Raw genomic sequence first — 24,186 nt, 5'->3', positions numbered from 1 at the left:
GTATTTGCACAGCTTTCCATTTTCCAATTTAACCATTATCTTTCATACTTTCTTGAAATTACTTCTTTATTTCTGAGTAGCAAGAAAAACTAAAAAAAAAAAAAAGTTTCAAGAAAAAGTAACAGGTACAAAACAGAGCAAGATATAATTGAGTAAAAATATAAATATCAATCTTAAATGCATAGTAATTATTAACATATCTATATTTCAAAATAAGATTTGTAAGAAGAAACAATTTTTTAAAAAATCCTATATTTCTGTAGTTATTACATATGTTATAAATTATATAAAAAAATTTATTAGATTATATAAAAAAACTTGCTGTAAATTTTCACACTATATGTCAGAATATATCTCTATAAAATCAATCATTAGAGATTTATTTGAAATACAGATACTATTACACTGATAAAAGAGTACTTTTATACAAATAAAAGAAGAAAAAATTGTCAAACATTTCAGATTCAAACATGCATAGCCATAAATCTGATGTAAAATCAATAATTAAGTATCAAACTCTCTGTCAATTGCAGTCTCCAATGAAAAAGAATTTTTAATAGGCAAAGCAATCAATGTGATACTTTCTCATTCCGATCAATTGAATGTTCTAGCAGACAACCTATGGACATACATTGTTAAAAATTAAATGAGTAATTCTCTGTTAAAAATAAATTATTTAAAATACAACGTAAAATCTTTCCTCCTGTATATATATATATTCCTACCTTAACAATTTCATGTGTAAATTCTATAAAATCTACATTCATTAAACTAAGTTTGAACGATCAAAACTTGACTAATAAAGTTTAAGTAATTAATAATAGAAGAAGAACTTCACAAGTGGCAAATGACCAATAAAAAGTTCTTTAACGATACTAAATTAAACAGTCTGTGTGTTAGAGAGTGAAAGAAAAATATGTATTAAAGAATTGAGAGAAAAAAAAAAATAGAGGAACGTAAAAAATTATCTAGTAATTTAACATTAACTTTAGACTCATTTCCAATCGTTATAGTAACAAAACAAGTATTCTCGTGGAAAATACTTTCGTGTACGCTAGAATTAGCGTCCTAGATTAATAACATAGAATCGATTCAACTTATCATTCTATCTACACATACGTAAATCTAAATCGGATGTGAAATATCTTCCTCGACAAACAATTGATGCACAATCCATAATTTTGGACTATGATTAAACTCTGTATTATTTGAATAATATATTGTACTTCAGGTCACGTCCAATCTCGATAAATCTAACATTTCGAACGAAGATAAAAAATTTCCTTTGGAATTGAAAACTTCGCTCGGATATTTCTAATTTCTTTTTTTCCTTTCTTTCTTTCTTGGTATTTTCTCTTTTTTTGTTTTCGTTCCTAAAAAAAATAGAATCATAAACCGAGGTAAATAGAATGATACCAATCATTCGATATTGTCGTGATAACGCGATTGTCTATTATGAAATTTTGGAACTCACCCCTCGCCGCACCACCCCTTGCAATTTCAACAGGGTAACAGATATCAGATGTTTCTACCGTGGGACGATGACTTCTCCGTGGAAAATTCATGTTGATGATGACCGAGAGATATTAATTTCAGCGAGAAAGCTGGCTCTAGAAAATTATATTACATTCATATATGATCTTATATTGTTTTACTTTGATATTTATTTTTATCATTTTGTATTTTAAAATATATTTAAAAGTTTATTGTAACAGCAAGCCTCATTTTCTATTCAAAATTTTTGATTGTTAAATCATAATCTGAATCAAGTATAATAATACTTTTCACATATAAAAATAATAATATATATAGTTAAAATATTGTATATTGTTTCCTTTGTCAAGCTTAATCTAATATCTTTGTAGGTTTGATATTCAAGTGTTCTTAATGTATGTATAGATTTTCCATTATACGATCAAAGAATATTGAAAGAAATATTTTTCCTTTTATATATACTTTTTGATTTCATTGCTTTGAGAAACATAGTTGATATCGAAGAACAGTTAGATATAATATAAAAATATAAAAATATCTTCACATAGATATGAAAATGTAAAAATCTATAGTTATCGTTGAGAAAAGTTAAATCTGATATGTTGATACAAGAATTGATGTTTATTATGGAATGGCAAATGGAAAATTGTACAGTGAGATTCGAGGTATTTTGAATTTGATCGAAATTATTCCTAAGAAAAATAGATTTGAATCGTGTTTACATTTCAAACATTTTTTTGATTATTAAAAAAATGATAATTACATCAAATATCAGATTTAAAATAATAATTATAATTTTTAAGTTATTTGAAGTATTATTATTTTCTATAAAAAAAAAAAGATATTTATATTATTTGATAAAGAATTATAGCATCACATAAAATTTTGTTGAACTAGTATTACAGTAATAGAAAACAGAATTTTTTTGTTTTCTAATAATAAAAATGTCAATGTGCATTTTTGTTTCTTTTCTTTTATCGGTAGTTTGCTTCTTATTTTACATGATTTTTTTCTTAAAAAATATGTAATATATAAAACTTTATCCTTCTTCGTCGTTTTTAACTTATAATATTATAACTTTATAGTTATAATATTCAAATATAGTCATCTATAATATTTATCTTACATCGACAAATATAATAATAATATATAATATAAAAATATGTTTCAATATTTTGTTCCATTTTCCTTTGTTTCGAGAAAATAAAATTTATATTTAAAAAGAAAAAAAAATAATCTTATATTTTATTTTTTGAGCAATATTACAATTTTCTAGCTTTATTCTTCGTGAATTTCTTTTCACTTATGTTGTGGACAAAATCACACGTAATATTAACTTAGAAGAAAGAAGTTGAAAAAGTTAAAGAAAACTCTGAACGTTTCCTTCCGGTAATATCAACCTCGAAAATGAAGAGAAAAAAAAAAAAAAAAAAAAAAAAAAAAAAAAGAACTTACTAAGAAATAACAAAAATTTTTGAAATTCTGAGAGTTTCGTAGAAACGAGAGCTAAAATAATTATGAAGCTTTACTGAAGAGTTTCTCTCAAACAGTGAACATTTAAATTTTAATCGTATTAAAGCGTAAATTTCCTATTTCAAAAAAATATATACATTAAATGAAAAGAAATTTATCTACAATCAATGGAAATTTTAAAATTTTTTTTTGAATTTTATAGAAATAAAAATTATAAATTTTTATTCAAATAATGAATATTTCAATTAATCGTTTAAGTAAAAAATTCGAACGTACCTATTATATTTGAAAGAAATGAACGTTTAACTGCGAAAAATGGAGGTGCACGCAGCTCATACGTTAGTGATACAAGACATGTCGACAGATACTTGAAAATTAGATTTTTATTCAGCTATCTGCCCCGAGACTTTCAAGATTCATCGTAATTTCTTACTTACACACAATGTCACTAATCGATCTGACATCAACCGATTCTTTTCTCACTGATAAAACGTCGGTTATAATAATGAAGAATGTTTCTTCATTATAAGTGTACGTTTGTCGTTTTAAAAACACATTACTTTTCTCTGCGCCACCTAGATACATTTATATGAATTTATGCGGATCAACCATGTGAAGATAGCAAAATGTACAGTTCGATTCTCTCGATTATCATTTTAATAAAATATCGAAATCCTTCTGTCAAACATTCACATTATTGAATTCTTTCCTTTTTATTATTAAATTCTTTGCTATTGTAATTTAAAAAATTGATATTATAAATATTATTTCTTATTTATAAACTCAATATACTTGTTCTTAAAATATTTTTTAATAAATTAATAAATTTTAAAATATTTTTTAAGTTTTTTTGAAAGTTAAATTAATTTTATTAAAAATTATTAAAATTTTAATATATTTATTGTTGTTTTGTATTTTTTTGACTTTTTGTTCAACTTCGCTTTAAATGAATAATAAATATATATTGAATTAGTTTGTAAAATATTATTTTTTTATTGTTGTTAAATGAAAAATTTTCTATGTATATCGATGCTGTCACGATTATGAATATATTTGATAATAACAAATATGAATTACTTAAAACAAAAAAAAATTTTCAAATATTATAATAAATATAAAACTTACACAATCGTGATAAAATGATTAAAATGTCTATAATAAAACAAATATTTTGTTTATATCTATACATAAAATATAGTTATATACCAATAATGAAAATAAAAAAGAGATTAATTATTTAATTAATTAATTATTTCACAATTATTATTCATGTTATGATTCAAATTTTAATTTTAAAAAATTTCTTTTTTAATTTTTAATTTTAATGAATGCATATATATTGAATAATTTAGTTATTCATTGATAAATTCAATCAATATAATAAGCATTTTCAATATTCAATTTGCACATCGAAAAAAATAAAAATAAACACTCATAAAAATTTAGGTAAATAAAATATACACGAGAAGATCTTTTTGATCGAAAAGAATTTTATTTCGACAACTGTCGGTCATAGCACATGATTTACGTGTGAGTGTGTGAGAGGGTCTTCACCTTCTTCACGTCTCTTTCTTTCGCTCATGGTACGTAATCTCTCTTTTCTATTTATTCATATATACGTTCAAAAAATGTGTAATCATGGAAATATAGGTACGCCTAGGTTCTCTAAAGGTTCACCTGTATGCGCGTTCTTCTTGTTTCTCTCTCATAAAATAAAAGTAATATTTTTTTTGTTTGTTCTGTTTAGTATTTTCTGCTATCATGTTACCGCGCCGTAGACGGATTTCTCTTGCGACACTAAATTACACATTTGTACATCGTTAACATCCCTTAAAACTGGTTTTTCCACTCTTTATTTTTCTCTCTTCGCTCTCATTTTTTCTCTCACTCACACACTCTTCTTCTCACGGCTTTTCTTGTCTGAGTTCACTTGAAACATTTACAAACTAGGATATTCCGTGTCCCTGTTACGAAGTGCTCGCGCGCGCGAATATACACATACACAAATACGCACACAATAAAACGCACGCATTACACACCTTTATTTGTTTTATAATACTTTTATTCCACTTTTATAAATTGGGCTTCAAAAATTATCAAAGGAATTATCCTTTGAATTATTTTTTTTTAACCCACGAATGATATATTCGATATGCATGTCATGTCTGATATGCATTAATTTGAACTACTGGTAATTCCAAAAAAAATCAAGGATGAATTAAATTTTAGAAATAAAATGCAAGACATCAGTCACGAAATTTCGCGAGGCGTGATTTTTCCTTTTCAATGTTCGAAAAATAAAATGTCTAATTTTTACCAGATTTTAAAGATATATTATAACAAGAACATCATATGGCAGTACAATAGACAATTCTTTATAAATCGCGTGTTCAAGATGTTCGTTGAAATTATTAGGCAGTATATATTAGTAACGAGAACCTTAACCTTACTTTTTCACGAGACAGTCGATTAAACGATAAGAATAAATAGAATAGTTTTAACATGGAATTAAATAAAAACGTTACACAATTATTCACACTTCTTATTGTCTTAGTAAAATAATTATATGAAAATTGTATATCACATTAAAAATCGATTTAGTCGACCAAAACATATGTAAATATTATTCATTTGCACACGATAATTTTTTTTTCCGAAATCAACGCATTACAAATGGAATGAAATTATAATATTGCATTTTTATATTTTAAATCAATATTAATAGTTTTCACTGACGATCATAAATTGAACACTTGAATACTAACATTTACAAATAAATTTCACGAATGAAAAATAAAAAAATTATATAAGAGTTATAAAAATACTCTCGAGATGGCAGTACATATGCGTGTTTGATGACTTGCACGAAATCAAATAGAAAAGAATTAATTTAACACGCTTATCAGAAGTATTTAACAAACAGCTTCGAAACATATTAAGAATACTCCTAGAATCGTTAAGTGTGCGTGACAGTATTATCATACGTTACGGTCATACGTTACTTTCATAGCGGTAATGTTACCGATGTATTTTTTATCGTTACATTCTTTGGTTTTCCTCTTTATACATCCATCTATGTATATGCACACAATTCACTTTATATAATACACTCATATGCAAAATTTATGGAACACCAAAAAATAACTTTATTTTTTTCTTGTTTCAATATGCAATAAAAATCACGTATACTAACATTCACGCATATACACACACGAAACCCATATTATAATATTCTTATTTTTCAATGTTAGAAATCTTTGAACAGAATAATACTAGAAATTATATGACTATGTATGTATTGCTACCAATCGTTAAATAAAAAGTAACCAACGCGTTTTCGAGCTGATATAAAAAATGAAGAATGTCATTGAATTAGAGAAAATATAACAACGCTTAATATAATATATTTTTCTATTCAATTAATCGTAATCAAACAATATGGAATATTTTAACATATTCTTTAATTTTCGAAAATTCATATGTAAACATGAAATGATCGATACAATATACAATAGTTTTGCAATCAATGAATAATTTAATGAAAATTTTTTTAATAAAAAATATAATTTCTTTTAGATAATTTAAACACATAGATATTATTAATTTCAAATACATATGTATGTATAAATCATATAATTATGTAGGAAATTTTGTTATCAAATAACATAACCTATGAATAAATAATATGAAAGATTATACGATCAAAATGAAAAAATTTCTTTTTAAGAAAATATTAGTAACGAAAATCGAACTGTTGATAAAATTACTATTTATTCTTCCATATAATAAAAATCTAGACGTCAAATTTTTTTAATAAAAGAAAAAAATAAATAAAAGAAAGAAGCAAAAAGTAGAAAGAAACTCTGCGAATTGTTGAACTTTAGATGGGCTATTTATTTTTCGATAGCTCGAAAACATTAAATTGTGTGAATATTCTTCGATTTTAATTTCGATTCTCTCCTTATGTCACGTGGTATGGTCTGGAGAAATCTAACCTATACTGTTGTACTATACTTCATAATGGAATAATATCTATCTCTAGATGCTTAATTATAATTTTTAACAATGATTATTATTGTTTAATTTTTAAAAATATCTTCAGAAAAATACCATTTGTATTACATATGTTTTTTATATTATATTATTTTTTTAATTGCAGTGTATTAATAGCATGAAATAAACGATATTTTTGCGTGATTTTTAATATTGCAATGTTTATTCGTGAGAACGCATTATGGACGTATTAACAATATATCGTATACGAGCAATCTAACGACATGAACGACTAATATCAGCCGAGACACGAAACGCTTGCTAATTAAATTTATTGAATTTACGCCTGAATTAAATCTTAATTCATATAAATAAAACTCAAAAAAAAAAGCATCAGCAAGATAAGTCGGTATTGCAAACTATTTGATTTATGAGAATTATTTTGTCTAATTACTTTTTATTGCTATTTCAATGCCAGTTTGGTCTCTATTTTGAAATTTATTTATAATATCTTGTAAAAATCTGCCTTTATGAATGTATGTATGCAACATTTACTAAAGATTTAGATAAATAATTATATATAATATACATTAAGTAATATGAAGTATTAAATGAAAACTAAATTGAATATATCTTCTGAAAGTATAGTGAAATAGAAATAATTTGTTTAAATAAAGTACAAAATATTTTTTATAAAAAAGTAAAAAATAGGGATAGTAATCGATTCTAAGAAATAAATACGATAAAATATTTTTCAATGGTTTATTATAATATGAAGTCAGTATTTACCTTTTAATTTAAATATTGTCTGAATAATTTTATCATATTAATAATTTTGTAAAATTCATATTCGTTAAAAAATATACGCATTATTTATTTTACTTATTTAATGTAATTATATAAATTCCTCATTAATTACATATTTGTATATAAAATATTTAGGCTATTAATATCCAAATATATATTATTCATGAAAAACTACATATAACTATTATATTAATATTTAATACAATCGAGAACGTATTATTTAAATGCTTAAATAATGCATTTTCTCGGCGTCATGTGCACGTAAAAAGGGGGGAAAAACGAAATTGAAAATAGGAGAGAACGAAATCGATTTTCTACGAAATTGAACAGTAACAATTTGTTCAAACTTTTTCAGTCGATATCGATATAAAACAATTTGACGTGCTTTTCTACAAATTCACATATACAATCGTGATATTATTGCATTTAAAAATATAGATCAAAAGACAAATTGTTTCGCGTTGAGAAAATAAAAACAAATGCCGAAGTAAAATTATACGATTTGCAATCAATTTTCAATGCGCTTGAATTAATACAATAAAAGGTTAATGTACTCTTTGGTGTGGTCGTTGCAAATTTATATAAAAGAAAGTACTAGGAACTTGCCCACGTGAAATTACATTAACGGATTGGATTATGGTTAAATATTTGCTCGATAAACGAAGAAGACATTTAAACGCAAATCAAGTAGTCGATATCAAAATTGAGTCAGTCGTGACGCATCTTTCTTAGGACGAACTATTTTCTCATGCTAGAATAAAACGTAGCGTGAATTATAATAATTGTTTTATTTTAATGAAATAAAAATTGGTAATAAATAATTGATATTGCAATAATAAAAAAAAAATTTTTATAAATATGTATAAACATTTGTGCTTATAATTTATAAACATATATTAATAAATATAATTAATAATGAAATTTTTTTTTAATTTTTAGAAACAATATTTGCATTAAAATTTTTAATAATATATAATAATAATAATATTACTTATTAATGCTAAAGTGCTTTATATTATTTCTGTAGCTGGAAGTGATTTTATTTTCAAGTTATATATTAAATAAAAAATACATTTAAATACATTTATCATAAAAAGATTTCATTGAAAACTGCAATGATAAGGTAACTTTTGAAAGTAATAATGGTTTTCTCATATAAAATATCAAGATTTATTTTTCATTATGTCCCAAGAAAGATATTGTTTCAATTACTCTTAAACAAGGCGTGAATATTATTATGATATTAAAGAATAAACTTTGCTCAATGAACTACTTATATTGCGAATAAAAAGAAATTCAATTTAATAATATTATAATTATCTGATATTTTAACTTTTAACACCATGTTTTAAATATGAATCACATTGTAATTTCATTTAATTAAAAATATTTTAATTTTTCTTAATATTCCAAAAATAAATATATATTTGATGAATATCAAGAAATAAAATGTTCTGTAACTTCAATTTTTTTGTTAATAATAACACATTCACTATAATTTACATTTTAAATTAATTTAAAATACAAGAAAAAAATACTATATAATTTTAAGGTTAGGATAAAATATTTATATCGATGGAGGAACAGCAAAAGAAAGAAATGAGTGAATCAAGTGATACATAGCTAATTTAAAAACCTTTTTACAAAAATTTTTCATAAAAAAATTGTTCCTTTTCCGAGGAAACCGAAAAAATCATAAAAGAATCGAAACTGGCCTAAAAATTCCACAACTTTAATTACACTCCACAATCGTAATTAATTATACTCAAATCGAATAAAAGATATAATAACGATGTAGTAATAAATGTCTTTAGATTAATTTTAAAAAAATCAATGTGTCAAACTTGTGAAAAATATATTTCACATCTTTGACATTTCTTTTAAATATCAATTTCGAGATACAACACTGAATAATATTACGTGGTTGGCAGTACTGTTTTCATACATACGTCTGCTACTAGGAACATAATATTGAATGATATTTTTACCGATACATTGATCTTCTAAAATATGCGAACACAGACACAGATATTCCTGTCGATCACAAAGAATTAAAACAATATATTTCAACACCGTCTTATGAAGAGGCAATATCTCCCTTAATCCCCTCAGGGAATATAAAGCTTCGAGTAATTGTTCACGATATCTTTCCGCTACGACTCATTGTTAGACATGCCAGCTTGTAAGCTTTTGTGGCGCTCAAATGATATGGATCGCAATATCGTAGGCAGTAACATCAAGAGAGTTATATTGTAAATGTTCATTAACCTTCCACTGTGACCGCACGCTATTGTGTTTGAGATTTTTACTAAAAAAAAAAAAAAAAAAGAAAAAAAAAATATATACACGCAGAAAAAGAAAGAAAATTTTGATTTGTATTTTCCCGAGAAAGTCTGTTTTATATGCAATCCTATTGTTTTTAATTTTTCTTTATATTTTTTTTGTTTATTTTACTCGTTCATTCTTTCATTTCGTAACTAGTGCAGATTATAGTCAAAGCATAATTCCATGCAGAAAAAAAAAAAAAAAAATTCCTATTGATACCGTTGGTATAATATATGAAAAAAAGAATGACGACAAATGCTTTTCTATTCGTCATGTGGGTCGAAATATGTATCGTGCATATTTACACCGGATGTACTATGACGAAAACTCGAGCGCGCTTCGACTTTTCAAAATTCATGACGTCATTATCGCTAAGGCATTAATGAACCGTGTCATTTTCATTTTCGCGTGAGATTTAAAATATGCATCGTGACTCGGCCTTTTTTAATCGATCTATTTTATTTATCAAATCTGACTTAATTATATTTATCGTTGTTGACTTACGTTTTTAAACAATTAACTTTGGTATTCGATCGAGAGTTGATAATAGATTGTTAGAATAGGAAAAATATTAAAATTAAGATAAAATTATAAAACATTAATAATATAGTCGCTATATTGATGTTTGTACAATTAAGAATAAAACATACGTGTTACCATATGATTTCATTAATACGGTACGATATATCATAATATGTATTTGGATGGTATACGAGTATTTTCTAAAATTATTAAACCGTATGATAGGATTAAAAGAGTTTCTGAGAGTGAATAATTTGATTGTTCATTATAATTCATTATTTTATATGAACAAACTTTTTCGTTTATAATTGTAATAATAAATTTTAATTTCAATTGTCATATTAATATATGGAGAAAAGTATTTACTTATTTATTTAATAAAATATAAAAGCAAAGGTTATTTTGATCTATATCTAGAAATTGATAAAGAAAAATCGAGTTTCATATTAGCGAAAAAAAATGAAAAAAAAAAAAAAACAATCTGCAATAAATATCATTCTTTCATACTTTCGATAAATAGGCAAATAAGTCTTTAAATATCGCAATGACGTCGCAAAAATTTTCTGAACGATAAAATAATTAACATTTCTATATGCCGTGGCTAATGGCATTATATAATATCGTATAAATCAATTATTTATTTATAGTAAATCAAACAAAGGGTAAACGAATAGGAATAAAATGATTAAGGAACAATATTCTTGCAGCATATTTCAGAAAGACCGAATATAAAATTTCTGTATTAAACATATCTTCTAATTCATTGAAATTATGATATGCATAAATTATTCTAGACATCTTATTTTCCAAGAAAAAAGACAGCTAATTGTCTTGTGACAGTAACTTTCGTGTTATGGAAAACTGTGCAACATAAATTCTCTAGATTCCCTAGTTTTAAATTTCATTCGAGCATATTCTACGCGTATTATTTCCGTTACGAATTGTAGCGAATAAAGTTAAATTCGATTGGAATAAAAAAAAATTATCCTAATGAATTTCATTGAATGCGTTCTCGTGCCTCGGTTGTCACGTGTTTTCACCGCGATTACCGTGATTTGGCCGAGATACCGGTCGGGAAACAACCAATAAACCCGTGGGCTCGTTCGTCGACGAATAAAATGACCACTAGAAACGTGTTCTGTCGTGTTCTCCAGCCTGTACCACGTATTATCGATCCACGTAAAATATGTGATTCGATAGAACCGGTGTATTTGACATGGTATTTTTTTCCTCGATTTTTTTTTTTTTTTTTACTTTGTTTTTTTTTTTACCTCATCACGGATACGTTGAACGATTCCAGAATCATTGAACAGAGAAAAGCAGCCGATCTGAACGATATGCGATAAACCAATCGGTAGCAATTACAAGCACTGTATCGCAATACACTATCTCACCCTCGATCTCTCCGTCGCACGCGAGCACACGTATACACTGTTACACTCATACACTCATATATTCACATGTACACATAATCATATTATCACATATGTTCATACGTATATTCAGGCACAAGGCTCTCAAGCATGTACGAACTACTTGGGCCAATTCATACACACGCGAAACACACAGGACATAACACAGACACAGGTTGATAACTGACCGATATTCGCAATTGGCGTTTTGGCTTACCGCTTACCGCCAAAGTGCCTAGATCAACACACACAGACTCACTTACGTAAGACACTAACGCGAGGCATGAGCCGGTCAACCAATCGCAAGCTCCTCGTTTCAGTGTTTGAGCAATAGTTTATATTCGCTTGCAATTGGCTTACGGGCTTCCTATGCTTACTATACAGTCTTATGTAATTGATTCTATTGGCTCCGAGTAATACAAAAAAACAGACAGAGATCGAACGACGACGGATACATTCTGGTGATTTTTTTCTTACTATTTTTTTTCTTCTTCTTATTCGTTTAAATCTTTAATTAATCTTTGATTAAATTGTCCAACAAACAAATATATTCGATATGTGATAGACGATATGTAATGTTGAAGCATCAACAATTTCGATATATATCGATGTATACACGATACGATATTACCATCGACATATTAATGTTTTTAAGAACTCGATGAATCGATATCGAAAAAGACAATATGTCGTTACACGAATATATTTTAAACGGTTTCTAACACGCGACAAAATAAATTAATTTATCGTCAAGAGAATTGCAACGACCGATCCAGACGTGTACCCGACGTCATATTTCACGCTCTATCGTTTCCGTGAATTTTCGTCCTCGAACACGAACATCAATAACTATCCGATCTGACAATATCGACTCTCTCGTATGTCGCGTTTCCGTTCGTTATTCCGAATCAAATCGATCGATTCGATACTCGATCTTATTTCAAAATACGACAAAACGTAATATGTTCTTAATTCGTACGTACCGTTAATATTAAATTAAAAATGATCTGATCGTCGAATTGTTAGGTGCGCGACGAAGACTCGAATTAATTTTCTGGATGCATCGTCACTGTGATGATACGTAACAGCACGTCAGCCGTATTCTCGATTTCGTATTGTCGTCGTGCTCGCACCATAACCAAATCACCTAACCTCTAAATTATATCTTCGAAATTGACTAGAAAATCCACGTGCGTAGTATATACACGGTAGCCAAACACACACGGTAATAGAAATTCTCTCACGTCAGTCTCTATCTACACATTCTTCGGAACATGCACTGCAGTCTTCTCGTATTCATTATTTTAAGAAACGGTAAGTTTATACCGTATCCTTATTCTTATTCTTCTTTATTTCATTTTTCTTTTTCTTAATTTCTTTCTTTCTTCGCTTTCTCATCGCGTATCTTAAATCGTTCTTATAGAAATTATATTACCCGTCAACATTGTGCTGCAAGACTATCGAAACGATATTTCTTTTACCAGATCAAACTCAATCGTTCCGTGTATATTATTATCCTTCGTACTTCGTACACGTCGAACACACAAAACGCGTTTGGAAACGAAGTCCTCGGATCGTCGAGAGCGGCGTTATTTCTCGAGAACTGGCAGATGGTGATTTTATCGATCGAAACCTCGACAGATTCTTCGTTTTACGTGTTCCGTGCATTAGTCACGACGACACCTTTAACTATTTTATCGACCACTATACGTAAATCTCACGACAAGTGGACGTTCGTTTCCACTGGGTCGACGGAACGACTTCCCATTTTCGTACCTCCCACCCTTTCTATACACATATGTATATCCACGGAATATATCTCGAACCGTTTCATCGATCACTCTCTCGTTCTATATACTCTATGTACGAGTGGTATGTGGTGTATATATATCATATGTATACGCAATTCACGTGACAGGTCGACGTCCGTGTCCGTATCGCGACGGAGTTCAATAATTAAATAAATCATGAAATTTTTTTTTTTATTTCGTTTCACTACCGCTCGTCCGGCACTGGACAGGACCCGTCCCTCTCAGCAGTCGGTGTCGTCCTGGTGGCGTCTACGAAGCTCCAGGTAACGGTGCCGGGCGTCACAGTAATGAAGCAGCGGTACCTAGACATCGGTTCCAGTCCCTTCTTGATAACCCTCGTCGGGGGAGCTACGCGTCGATCCGAGGACACGTTTCAACGCTGACACAGGCGGTAAAACCGGAACCCCTTTCTGCCACACTCTTATTTGCTTCGCGCCAGGCGGGAATTGCTCGACCATAGGCGCGACTACGGCCAGGGTTTCCTTCGAGGGGTACGTGCTCACCGGAACCGTTGTTCTGCACGTATCCCTCGCCTCCCACATACAACTCGAGTATAGGATCTTCGCATCGTCCACCACTTCCATACGACTATAGTCCGCCCCGCCGTACGGTGTGATATCTTCGGCCGAGCCGCGTCGCGTGTCCCTGATAAGATCGGGATTGTCGATCGGCATTAGCGACGTGGTGGACGAGAAACAAGCACCCGGCGCAACCATCACAGACGGCTGTTGGCTGTGATCGTCGAAACGGCCGATACTCGCGCCGTACTCGTTCTCCGTTTGCAACAACGCCGCCTGAGGTCTTTGCACGTAGCTCAGGGTTAAGGACACCGGCGGTGGCTTCGATTCAACGCCGAACGACGTCGTCTCGATCTCCTCGTGTTTTCTACGAGTGGTGGACGTCGCTGACGACGGGTTATTCTCGTTATTCCCGCCCGCGCTGTCGCCCGACACACCCTCCGCCGGTACAGCTGATTTCACGTCCTTCACTGGCATTCTTCGAAAACGAACGAACAACACGAGAATGACGAGGAGGATGAAGAGAATCAACACTACCAACGCGGCCGATATACCGGCTATATGACCGGAGCCAAGGGTGGACATACCGGCAGTTCTTAAAGATACGTGAAGAGTGAAATTGGCCTCGACGGTGCCGGCACGGTTCTCCGCCACGCAATAGAACTCGCTGGAATCAGCCTCCTGTGCGTTCGTCAATACCAACGTGCTTCTTTTCCGGAACTGGCCATCTTCGAAGATCAAGATCTTCTGGTAACTGCTAAACGCCGAATGATTGGTCAACAATCGCCCGTTCCAGTACCATTTCACCTTTGCAGGCGGTATCGCGCTAACTCTGCACACAATGCTGGCATTCTCGCCGATCGTCGCCTCGGCGTAGCGGCTCGCTATCAACAGGATCGGCCGGCAAGCGAAATCGTCGATACCCAAATCGGTAAATGTTCGGTTCATCAACTGTCTCGGGCCGCGACAAAGGGGCGCTTGAAGGGTGGGCAGATTGTGCTTGACCAGCCACATTTTCATCTCGCGTAAATGACAATCGCAAATCCACGGATTGTCGTGCAACTCTATACTGGTGAGTTTGTTCAACGGCTCGAACGTGCCCGGGTGAAGGGTCGACAATTGATTGTTGTTCAACTTCAAACTTTCCAGCAAATCCAACCCGCGAAACCCTTTCGCCTCGATTTCGACCAGTTGCGTGTGAGACAAGTCCAACTTCACCAAATTCGGTGTACTCTTGAACGCGTGCGAGTGGACCCTCTTCAGGGGATTGTAGGAGAGTACGAGGTCCCTGAGGAACGGCGTGTCCAAGAAACTGGCGGTCGGGACTACGGTTAAGAGGTTATGGCTTAAATCGAGTTCAACGAGATTCGTAAGGCCCGCCAGTGCCTCGCTATCGATTCGGTCGATACGGCACTCGCGTAGGTAGAGACGCTGTAGATTCGTCAACCGTACGCGTACGAAGATGTTGCTCGGCAGAGTGCGAATGTCGTTGCCGCTCGTGTCCAACACTTGCGTCTCCGGATCGACCCACTCCGGTATGCTGGTCAGGGCACGATTTACACACTCGACCGTGCGCTTCCCGCTCTTCCACTTGCAAGAACACTCGACGGCGCACTTGTCGCTGGTCACAATGCCCAGCAACGTTGTCACGTAGAGAAAGAATATCAAGATTTTCATGACGGACGCGTTTTGTTATTGTCGAATATTGCTGGTCCTAGTCCCTCCCCGGATCTTATCTTCTTCCAGCCTCGCCGAACGCATCAATAAGCGAGACACGTTATTCTCGCTCGTCCGAGAATATTCTTACGTCCATTTTTTCCTTTTCCCCGCTCCTCGTATTTCGCGGTGACACGAGACACGAGTTTATCCCCCCCCCTGATTATTATCCCTTTCTCGGCGATACACGTTACGAGTTATCGTCGAATAATTATCATCACTTGTGCCAAAGTTTATAGGAACCCTTCTCTCCGTGTGGCTGTTGCAGTACAGCACGGTTAATTATGCAAATAAGAGGGACGGGATTGAACGGTCTCGGCTCGTCCATTCGTGAATCCTGTTGATTCGTCGAGGCGATCGACGATCCCTTTTCTCTCTGATCCACGAAAAATCCACGATATCAATCGCCGAATTATTCTCAGTAAAATCTCAGGAATTGGCGAGAACTGTCTCCCTTCCTCGCTCCTCTTCCCGTATTTGTCGGTGCTTGTCACACGCGCGCGCGCACATTGAGATACATACGAGCCACGTACGAGTAAGCATACACCACGAGCGTCCGTCGTTCTTACGTAAACGCGTCGATCAACGTGCACTTGCCGCGAGGCTGACGAGAACTACACCTATACGATTCACCACCGCGATCAAAACCAATAATGGTAATAACACTCTCGACGATACGGTACTTCGCACCACCACCTTCCATGTATCGCGTATCACGCGAACCACCGGAATATCCTCGCGAAACAGACAGGAGAGCTTTCTCTCTCTCTCTCTCTCTCTCTCTCTCGTGCTCGCACTACTTTGTATCCGAGGCGTTGTCCGTGCCAGGCGATCTTCCCTGGTTCGTATCCGCCGATATCTGTTTTCGCAGTCGCTTCTCTCCTTCTTTTCCCTTCTTTCTTCCTTCCTCTTTCCTCTTTCCTTTTTTTTTTCCCTACTCTTTTCACCTCCGAATATTCATCGAAACGCGCAAAACACTCGAACCGATACCACGGACGCTCGTCGTGAAATGAGAGACTATGAAAAGCCCGGCACCGAACCGAAGAGATAGCCTCTGCTCGCTTTCTCTCTGTCCTTCTTTCGGCACGTCGTTGCACACTGCCAGGAGGGAAAACGCCGACGCGAAGTAGGGCGCACCCTTCTTCCACTCTGGCTAGACTATATACACAAGGTGTATACACACTACCACCGTGATTCCGAGCACCCCTTACGGCGCCTTTCCTCTCCTCCAGTCTCATCCACCAGCATCCTTCACCCCCTCGCCCGAATCCGCTCCGCTTCGGCCCCCTCCACCCGATACCTCCACCCCTCCCCCGCCACTCCCTTACAGACACAACTCTTGTGCGCGCTCTCCCAACCGGCTAGAACCGACTATAGTAGGGATCGTTTCTATTCCCCCACCACCATCGAAACGATCCCCACCTTGGCCACCTTCCACCTCCTCTAAATAGGATACACAGGGTGTACGGGCGCGCGCACAACCTACTAGCCACTAGCTACTCCTGACTGCCGCGCCGCGCCGTGGCTCCTCTTTCCCCAATCTATTCCACGTTTTCCTACCGAGTCTCCTGACCTCACCTCCCCCACCCAACTCTCTTTCTTCTTCCTTTCTCTCTTTCCCCCCCCCCCTCCCTCGTGCTACCTTCAACCCACCGACCATCCTTTTCGACGTATCGAATGCTACGTCACAGTGGCGAGATATACGGCTATTTCACAAAGTGGTTAAATGCACTGCCAGATTACGGCTGGCTTGCCAGGGGGGAGGAAGAGCAGAGGATGATGCAGAGGGAGCGGCAGAGAAAGAGAAAAGATCGGCAACAGTGGTTACGGTATCGTCTATCGGCTACCATCAACCGCCACAGACGTTGTCTCTCTCTCCTCGTCGGTGTCGTTTTTCAGCTACGATCGCACGTAGCCCTAGAAAAATCATCCTTCTTTTATTCCCTCCCATCCGTTTTCTTCCTTCCGTCCACGCGATTCTCAGTTCTTCGCGTTCACATTCTAACCTCGAAAAATTTGCGTACGCTTTTCTAACCTCGCTTCGGTACTATCGTATCTTCACCACGAAGGGATCTACAGGATCTCCTTCCTTTTCCGTCATCTCTCGTGGAAATTATACGGAAAATGAAGATATTCCTTCCGTGGAGGAAAGTCAGGTTCGCTCGAAGAAGTCGGAGAGATTGAGGACAGGGGGAGGATGCTAAATCTGCCTACAACGAGAAGTAAAAGTGACATTACGATGGAGAATGACGAAGGACGCTGCCATCCATTATGTACCATATATATATATATATATATATATATATATATATACATACATACACGTATGTACGTACGTATACGTCGAGGAATTTTACCTAAAGGACCCTTTTAAGGTTAATTGATCGTCCGAGGCGACAAGTGCACGTGTCTTCGCGCTCATACGTTCTCGCGTAATGCACTCTTAATGGACGCGAAACTTCAAAGAATCCTTCTATAAAGATGTTCGATGCTCATCCAATATATCCAGAATTTAACTATGTATCTTTCGATCCTTATACCGATATGAGTCTATATATCATATAGAGACTTCTTCTTGAGCGAGATCCGCCTAGATATCGATTCACAGTGTCGACAAATCGGTCAGGATATAGATAACGAGTGAAAAAGTAGAGAGAAACTAGAAGAAAGTAGAAAGATTAACGATAAGATGAAACTTGATGGTGTCAAAAACGAACGGTTTCGACGAACGTGGGTTAAGCTTGTCTATGTCGTTTGCTCGATGGCAGACCGTTGCACAGGCCACTGACGCTATTTAAGCGATTACTTAAAATCAATAGCGCTCGTTCAGTGTGCGCCAACAAGCGGTAGTATAATTCTTATCCCAAACTGTGCTTTCGTCTCTCATCTTTCTCTCAATTCCCCACGGAGACTAACCTGAAACGGATCGAAGTTAGGGAACAAAAGAAAGAACATCGAGACGAAGGACGTTTAAATGGTTGGATTTCTGCCGAGGGAGTTCGTCGAATCACTGCTGGCTCTATCAGGATTTGGCTGGCTCACCGCATTTTTCAAGCGACCCCTTTCCCCGTATACTACGACACACGTGTACTATGCGCGTTAACGCGATTGTTTCGTAGATTTACGACGCGTGGCTACGTTCGTATAAATACGATCGAAGAGTGAAAGTTTATCGCGCATAATTATTAACCTTGTTATAATATTAGTTATTAATTTGAATAAAATATATGAAAAATTTATATAGTTTATAAAATTCATAAAATATTCATAGAATATTCATAGAATCGAGAAAATATGCTGATTGAAAATTCTGTACGAGAATCGATCGTTTTATCATTCGTCGGTAAATTAGTTAAGAATAATAATTAAAGTTAAAAGATGATAGATTTTTTAATTGATTTCGACTGTCATATTGATCCAATGTTTCAGGTGATTAGGAGATAGTTCCGTGCTACACCTGTGTCGTGCTGTATTGTAATATCTCACATATGTTACTGGCGTACGTGACGAGAAGAATTCTTAGTCGAATTGATATATATATATATATAGCTTAAAGAGTAATTGGTAAATCACACGGTTGTGTACCCTCGTTTATTGTCGCGTCGATCTGTAACTGAAATTCGCGATTATACTATACTATATGGATAGATGAATGTAATTACAAAGTTGGGAATTGTATTTGTACGATTGTGCCAATATTTGTCGTTTCTAACCAGAAATTATATTTCCGTCGTCTGTTTCGTACGACCATGGCCGTTCGATCGAGGGACACGTAAAATGATAAGCATTATTAAAATAAACGGCTCGGTGGAAAAATATTACAAATGCAAAAAACGAGATATGTGAATAATAATAAAAACATGTGAATAATTTTTCCTATTAAAATTTTATTCACAATTTTTTTTTTAAATTGTAAATTTTATCGTTCACTGCTTTTCTGAACTCAAGTTTCAAATACGTTTAAATTAAACATTCAAAATTTACCGAGGGGTGAAATATCATTTATCTTTTAAAAAAATTAATTTCAAAAATAAAATTACGTGATCAATCGTGATCTAACATAGCTTTTCACTTAAGTTATTTTTGAATTTGATTGATAAATTATCACTCGAGCTCGACACGTTGATCATCTTTTAATTATTCGTTTCTTGTATTCGTATAAAATACTTGCTTGTATTTACGATATTTGAACGATAATCGAAAAAGGATTTATTTTCTTTAATTTTAATTCGAAAGATTTCTAAATTTTTTTAGAAAATATATAAACTGAAATAAATAAAAATGATCAACTCGATGGTGAAATTTAATTTTTAAAATAAAAAAATCAGATGTTTATAACAATGAAAAAAATTTGTAAATCATTTAGAAAGATATATATGATGAATCATCGATGATGGATTTCATTAAAAACAGGATAAAAGAAAACATACGTGTTATATTGAACCGGAAATTTTATTAAGGACCAAATTTTCTTTGCTATTTTGTTCCTTTTGAAAAAACAAATTGACATGCGTTTTAATTTTATCGTTTCTTTTTTTCTTTTCCATAAAATCGAATCTGTGCTTTGGAGAAATAAAAAACAAACATAAAAAAGGTTCCTTTCATAATTCAGACACAAAATCTATCTTTTACAATCGAGAAATAAACAATTTACGTTCCTGGATAAATAATTTCTCCTTTTTGATTTTGCTTTTTCGCATAATTTGCATAATATCATCGAACGTACATATTATTTAACAACATAACAGAGAGAGGGAGGAGGATTTTTTTTTTTTTTCTTCAAGTTACAGAAATGCTTAAAAATTTCAGATACAAAAAACATTCGACCAACACATACGATCATGCAGAGATCATACGATTTTTTCTTATAATTTTTCTTTTCTTTTCTTTTTTTTTTTTTGTGATTTTTTTTTCTTATAGTCTTTTAATTCATGCAACTGGAACAATATCATACATTTGTTTCACAATGTAAGTGCCATTGTGTGTTGTTATTGCTTTTTTTTTTTTTTTTTCTTTTTGTAAAATCAAGAAGATGTTGGAAGAATGTGTATATCGTATCCCAATAAACAAAACATCATGAAACAAATGTATAATATTGTTCCAGTTGCATTTACAAAGAGGATTCTTATTTCGAGTTTTTTTTTTCTTTTCTTTTTCTTTTTCATTTTTTTTTTTTCTCTTTTTTTTTCTTTTTTTTTTTTTGTCAAAGGATAAACCAATTTAAACGCGTCACAAAAGATTTCTTGTTGAAGATTGTTCACGAGATACGGAAAAAAAAAAAAAAAAAAAAAAAAAAAAATACAATTTTGAAAAATATTCTCCACCGTACCGCCGTCCAGTTTCATACCAGTTTAAAGATACACTATTTATTACAAAGAAGTAAAAACAAGATTTTTTTTTTTTTTTTTTTCAAGAAATAAGTTATTAATTGTCAAAATGGAATCACATCTCTCGGCGGTACTTTTTCTCGCGTTTTTTGAATTGAATTTTTCTTCTTATCTTTTTTTTTCTTTTTTTTTTTTCTTTTTGTCTTTCATCCTTTCTTGTTTTTTTTTTTTTTTTTTTTTTAAATAATTTCTGCACGGATCGTTGGAGAGATGTTATTATTCCAACATTGTTGAAACGAGCCGCCGCTGCGCGATACTACCACTACTAAAATATTTTTCCCGATGGTTTCATTTATCATTTAGATCGAACAAGATGCTCTCTTCTCTTCTATTGCGAAATATGTATTATGCGTGTACGCTTTTTCTAATTATTATTTTTTTTTTCAATTATTTAATGGCAGGCTCGTTCGAGTTTCCAAAAACCAATGCAATCGAATGAACGAAGGGTGACGGATTTTCATTTATTTCCCCCTTCATCGAATACGAAACGAATCGTACACGTTTTAAAAAAAAAATGATTTTAAAAAAACCCTTTTCTCAGGATGGTTCTTCGGGTTTTTCTTTTCCACGATAATATAATATAATATAATATAATAATTCCCACAAATCCAGATGTTACGCGTCGCTTCCCATCATAGCACTTTTTTTTTTTTTCTCTTACATTTTTCTGTGCCCCCTCACAAAATTGTTTTTCACATTCTCATCAATCAATATATGGTATATTTTCCATCCTTTTTCATCCGAGGCGATATTACGGTTCCAGCCCGGATTGGATTACACGATTACACACGATCTATGCGTCAGACATGAGGGAATTAAACCGCTAAAGATGGTTAAGAAGAAACTAAAGAAGTTACTATGATATCCGTTTTGTACATTTATATTCGATCCTCGAAGTGCAGCAATATTAGCCCGAAGAAAGATACACGTACGTGTGTGTGTGTGTATACGTTTGTACGTGTATACGTTCTAAAGGTTTTATTTTTCTCTCTCTTTCGAAGATTCGAGTTTCATGTACAACAGTGTTTGTTGTTTATTATGACGTAACGTTGATAATGTTAAAATTATTACTCATTACTCAGTTTTTAACTATAGAACAAAACAAATATATATATATATGTGTGTGTGTGTGTGTGTATGTATATATATATATATATATATATATATATATATATATCCTCGATTCCTTCAGTCTATACGCATAGCATATATTGCATTTTAGCAATTTTTTTTTCTTTTTTTTTTTTTATCACCCAACTTGCTAACTTGAGATTTATTACCTTTTTTTCATTCCACACGAATATATCAGTCTTTGAAAAGAGTCAAGATTAATAAACGATTAATAATAATCGGTAATCAATCAGAATGATTTTGCATTATCTTATACAACGTATTAAATTATTTCGTCTTCGTATCGTATGTTCGATATAATTGCAAAAAAAAAAAAAAAAAAAAAAAAAAAAAAAAAAAAAAAAAAAAAAAAAAAAAAAAAAAAAAAATTGTTAAACAAACGAATATTACACAATATAACGAGTTATTCATCGAGTAATAATCAAAAGTTAGTACACGAGTAAAATTATTATTATTATTATTATTATTAGGCACAATTTCACGTTATTCAGCGTGTTTCCCTTTTTCCCGCTTTTCGCTTCCTTTTATTCCTTTATAGATTTCTTGACTCCCTTAAAGATTGATTTAAAAATATATCTCACAAAATATAGATTCCAGTATTTTCCGGATCTAATGGTGCTTTAAATTATAATTCAGATAATAAAGACCAAGAATATGAAATGTTTTCCTAGTCTGTACAACTTTACGAGAGAGAGAGAGAGAGAGAGAGAGAGAGGGAAAAAAAAAAAAAAAAAAAAAAAAAAAAAAAAAAAAAAAAAAAAAAAAAAACCGTGATCGAACAAACATATTGTAACACAAAAGTAAAATTTTGTGGTGAATATGTAGGAGAGTATTCTTCTGATTTTTCAAAACTGACGTGTTTGAAATACTGACTCGACTTATTGAATTACATATGTTCCCGTATGAAAAAAAAAAAAATAATAATAATAAAATGTGAGAGAGAAAGAGAGAACGATAGACAGAGAGAAAGAGGAAGAAGGAGAAAAATAGAGAAGAGGGAAAGAGACAGAAAGAGAGAGGAACAGAGAAAGAGAGTGAGAGAGAAAGATAATAAAGAAGACAGAAACAAAAAAAAGATTACAATATTACATTAGAACGGAATTCATATGCGATTTTATCGTATGAAATTCGTGATTCCAATTAACGATTTTTCCCTATTTCTCGCTTTTTCCATTCGCGATATACGAGTAACGTCGCATATGAAGAAAAAAAAGGGGAGGGGAGGGGAGAAGAGAGAAAGGGGGGGGGGGGGGAAACGTATAATCGGTAAAAAGATAGAGCCACGATGAAAAAAACACTATGCAAGTGTTTCTCCCTAAACTGTTATAAATACAACGCTTATTATACGTAATTATCTCGATAAATCACCGCCAATTTTTGTTAACTATTTTTTTTTCTCCCCACTTTGGAATTTGAATATCCCAAGTGTAGTAGAAGAATGTTTTGCACATTGATTTTTCTACTTCCCACACTTTTAAGGCTATATTTCCTATCGTTCCAAGCGCCGCCATGTTTAGATTCTTGCAACGATACGATGCGCGCCCCCATTATATATAATTATAATCAATTAGCTTTCGAGATTTCCTCCACAAAAATC

At 32.6% G+C, this 24,186-nt stretch overlaps 1 protein-coding gene and 1 long non-coding RNA gene across 2 annotated transcripts; both read right to left on the bottom strand.

The window, feature by feature from the left end:
* Positions 1 to 353: 353 nt before the first annotated feature.
* On the bottom strand, positions 354 to 3,673 carry LOC113219400. Its single transcript, XR_003306515.1, has 3 exons — positions 3,244 to 3,673; positions 1,475 to 1,610; positions 354 to 1,373 (listed from the first exon to the last, which is right to left on the bottom strand). It is a non-coding gene; the product is annotated as an uncharacterized LOC113219400 (long non-coding RNA).
* A 6,542-nt stretch (positions 3,674 to 10,215) lies between these two features.
* LOC552187 (leucine-rich repeat-containing protein 4) lies at positions 10,216 to 20,304 on the bottom strand. The gene has a single exon (XM_006563246.3). The coding sequence runs from the start codon at positions 16,030 to 16,032 to the stop codon at positions 14,140 to 14,142; it is 1,893 nt and encodes a 630-aa protein (XP_006563309.1). The 5' UTR covers positions 16,033 to 20,304; the 3' UTR covers positions 10,216 to 14,139.
* Positions 20,305 to 24,186: the final 3,882 nt, after the last annotated feature.

This window comes from Apis mellifera, linkage group LG1, assembly GCF_003254395.2.
Source record: "Apis mellifera strain DH4 linkage group LG1, Amel_HAv3.1, whole genome shotgun sequence".
NCBI lineage: Eukaryota > Metazoa > Arthropoda > Insecta > Hymenoptera > Apidae > Apis > Apis mellifera.
Note: the sequence above shows the minus strand (reverse complement) of the source record. Positions and strands in the feature narration are given on the sequence as shown.

Bases quoted from the DNA above. Each gene is read 5' to 3' on its own strand.
- LOC552187 (XM_006563246.3), bottom strand. From the start codon at position 16,032: ATGAAAATCTTGATATTCTTTCTCTACGTGACAACGTTGCTGGGCATT.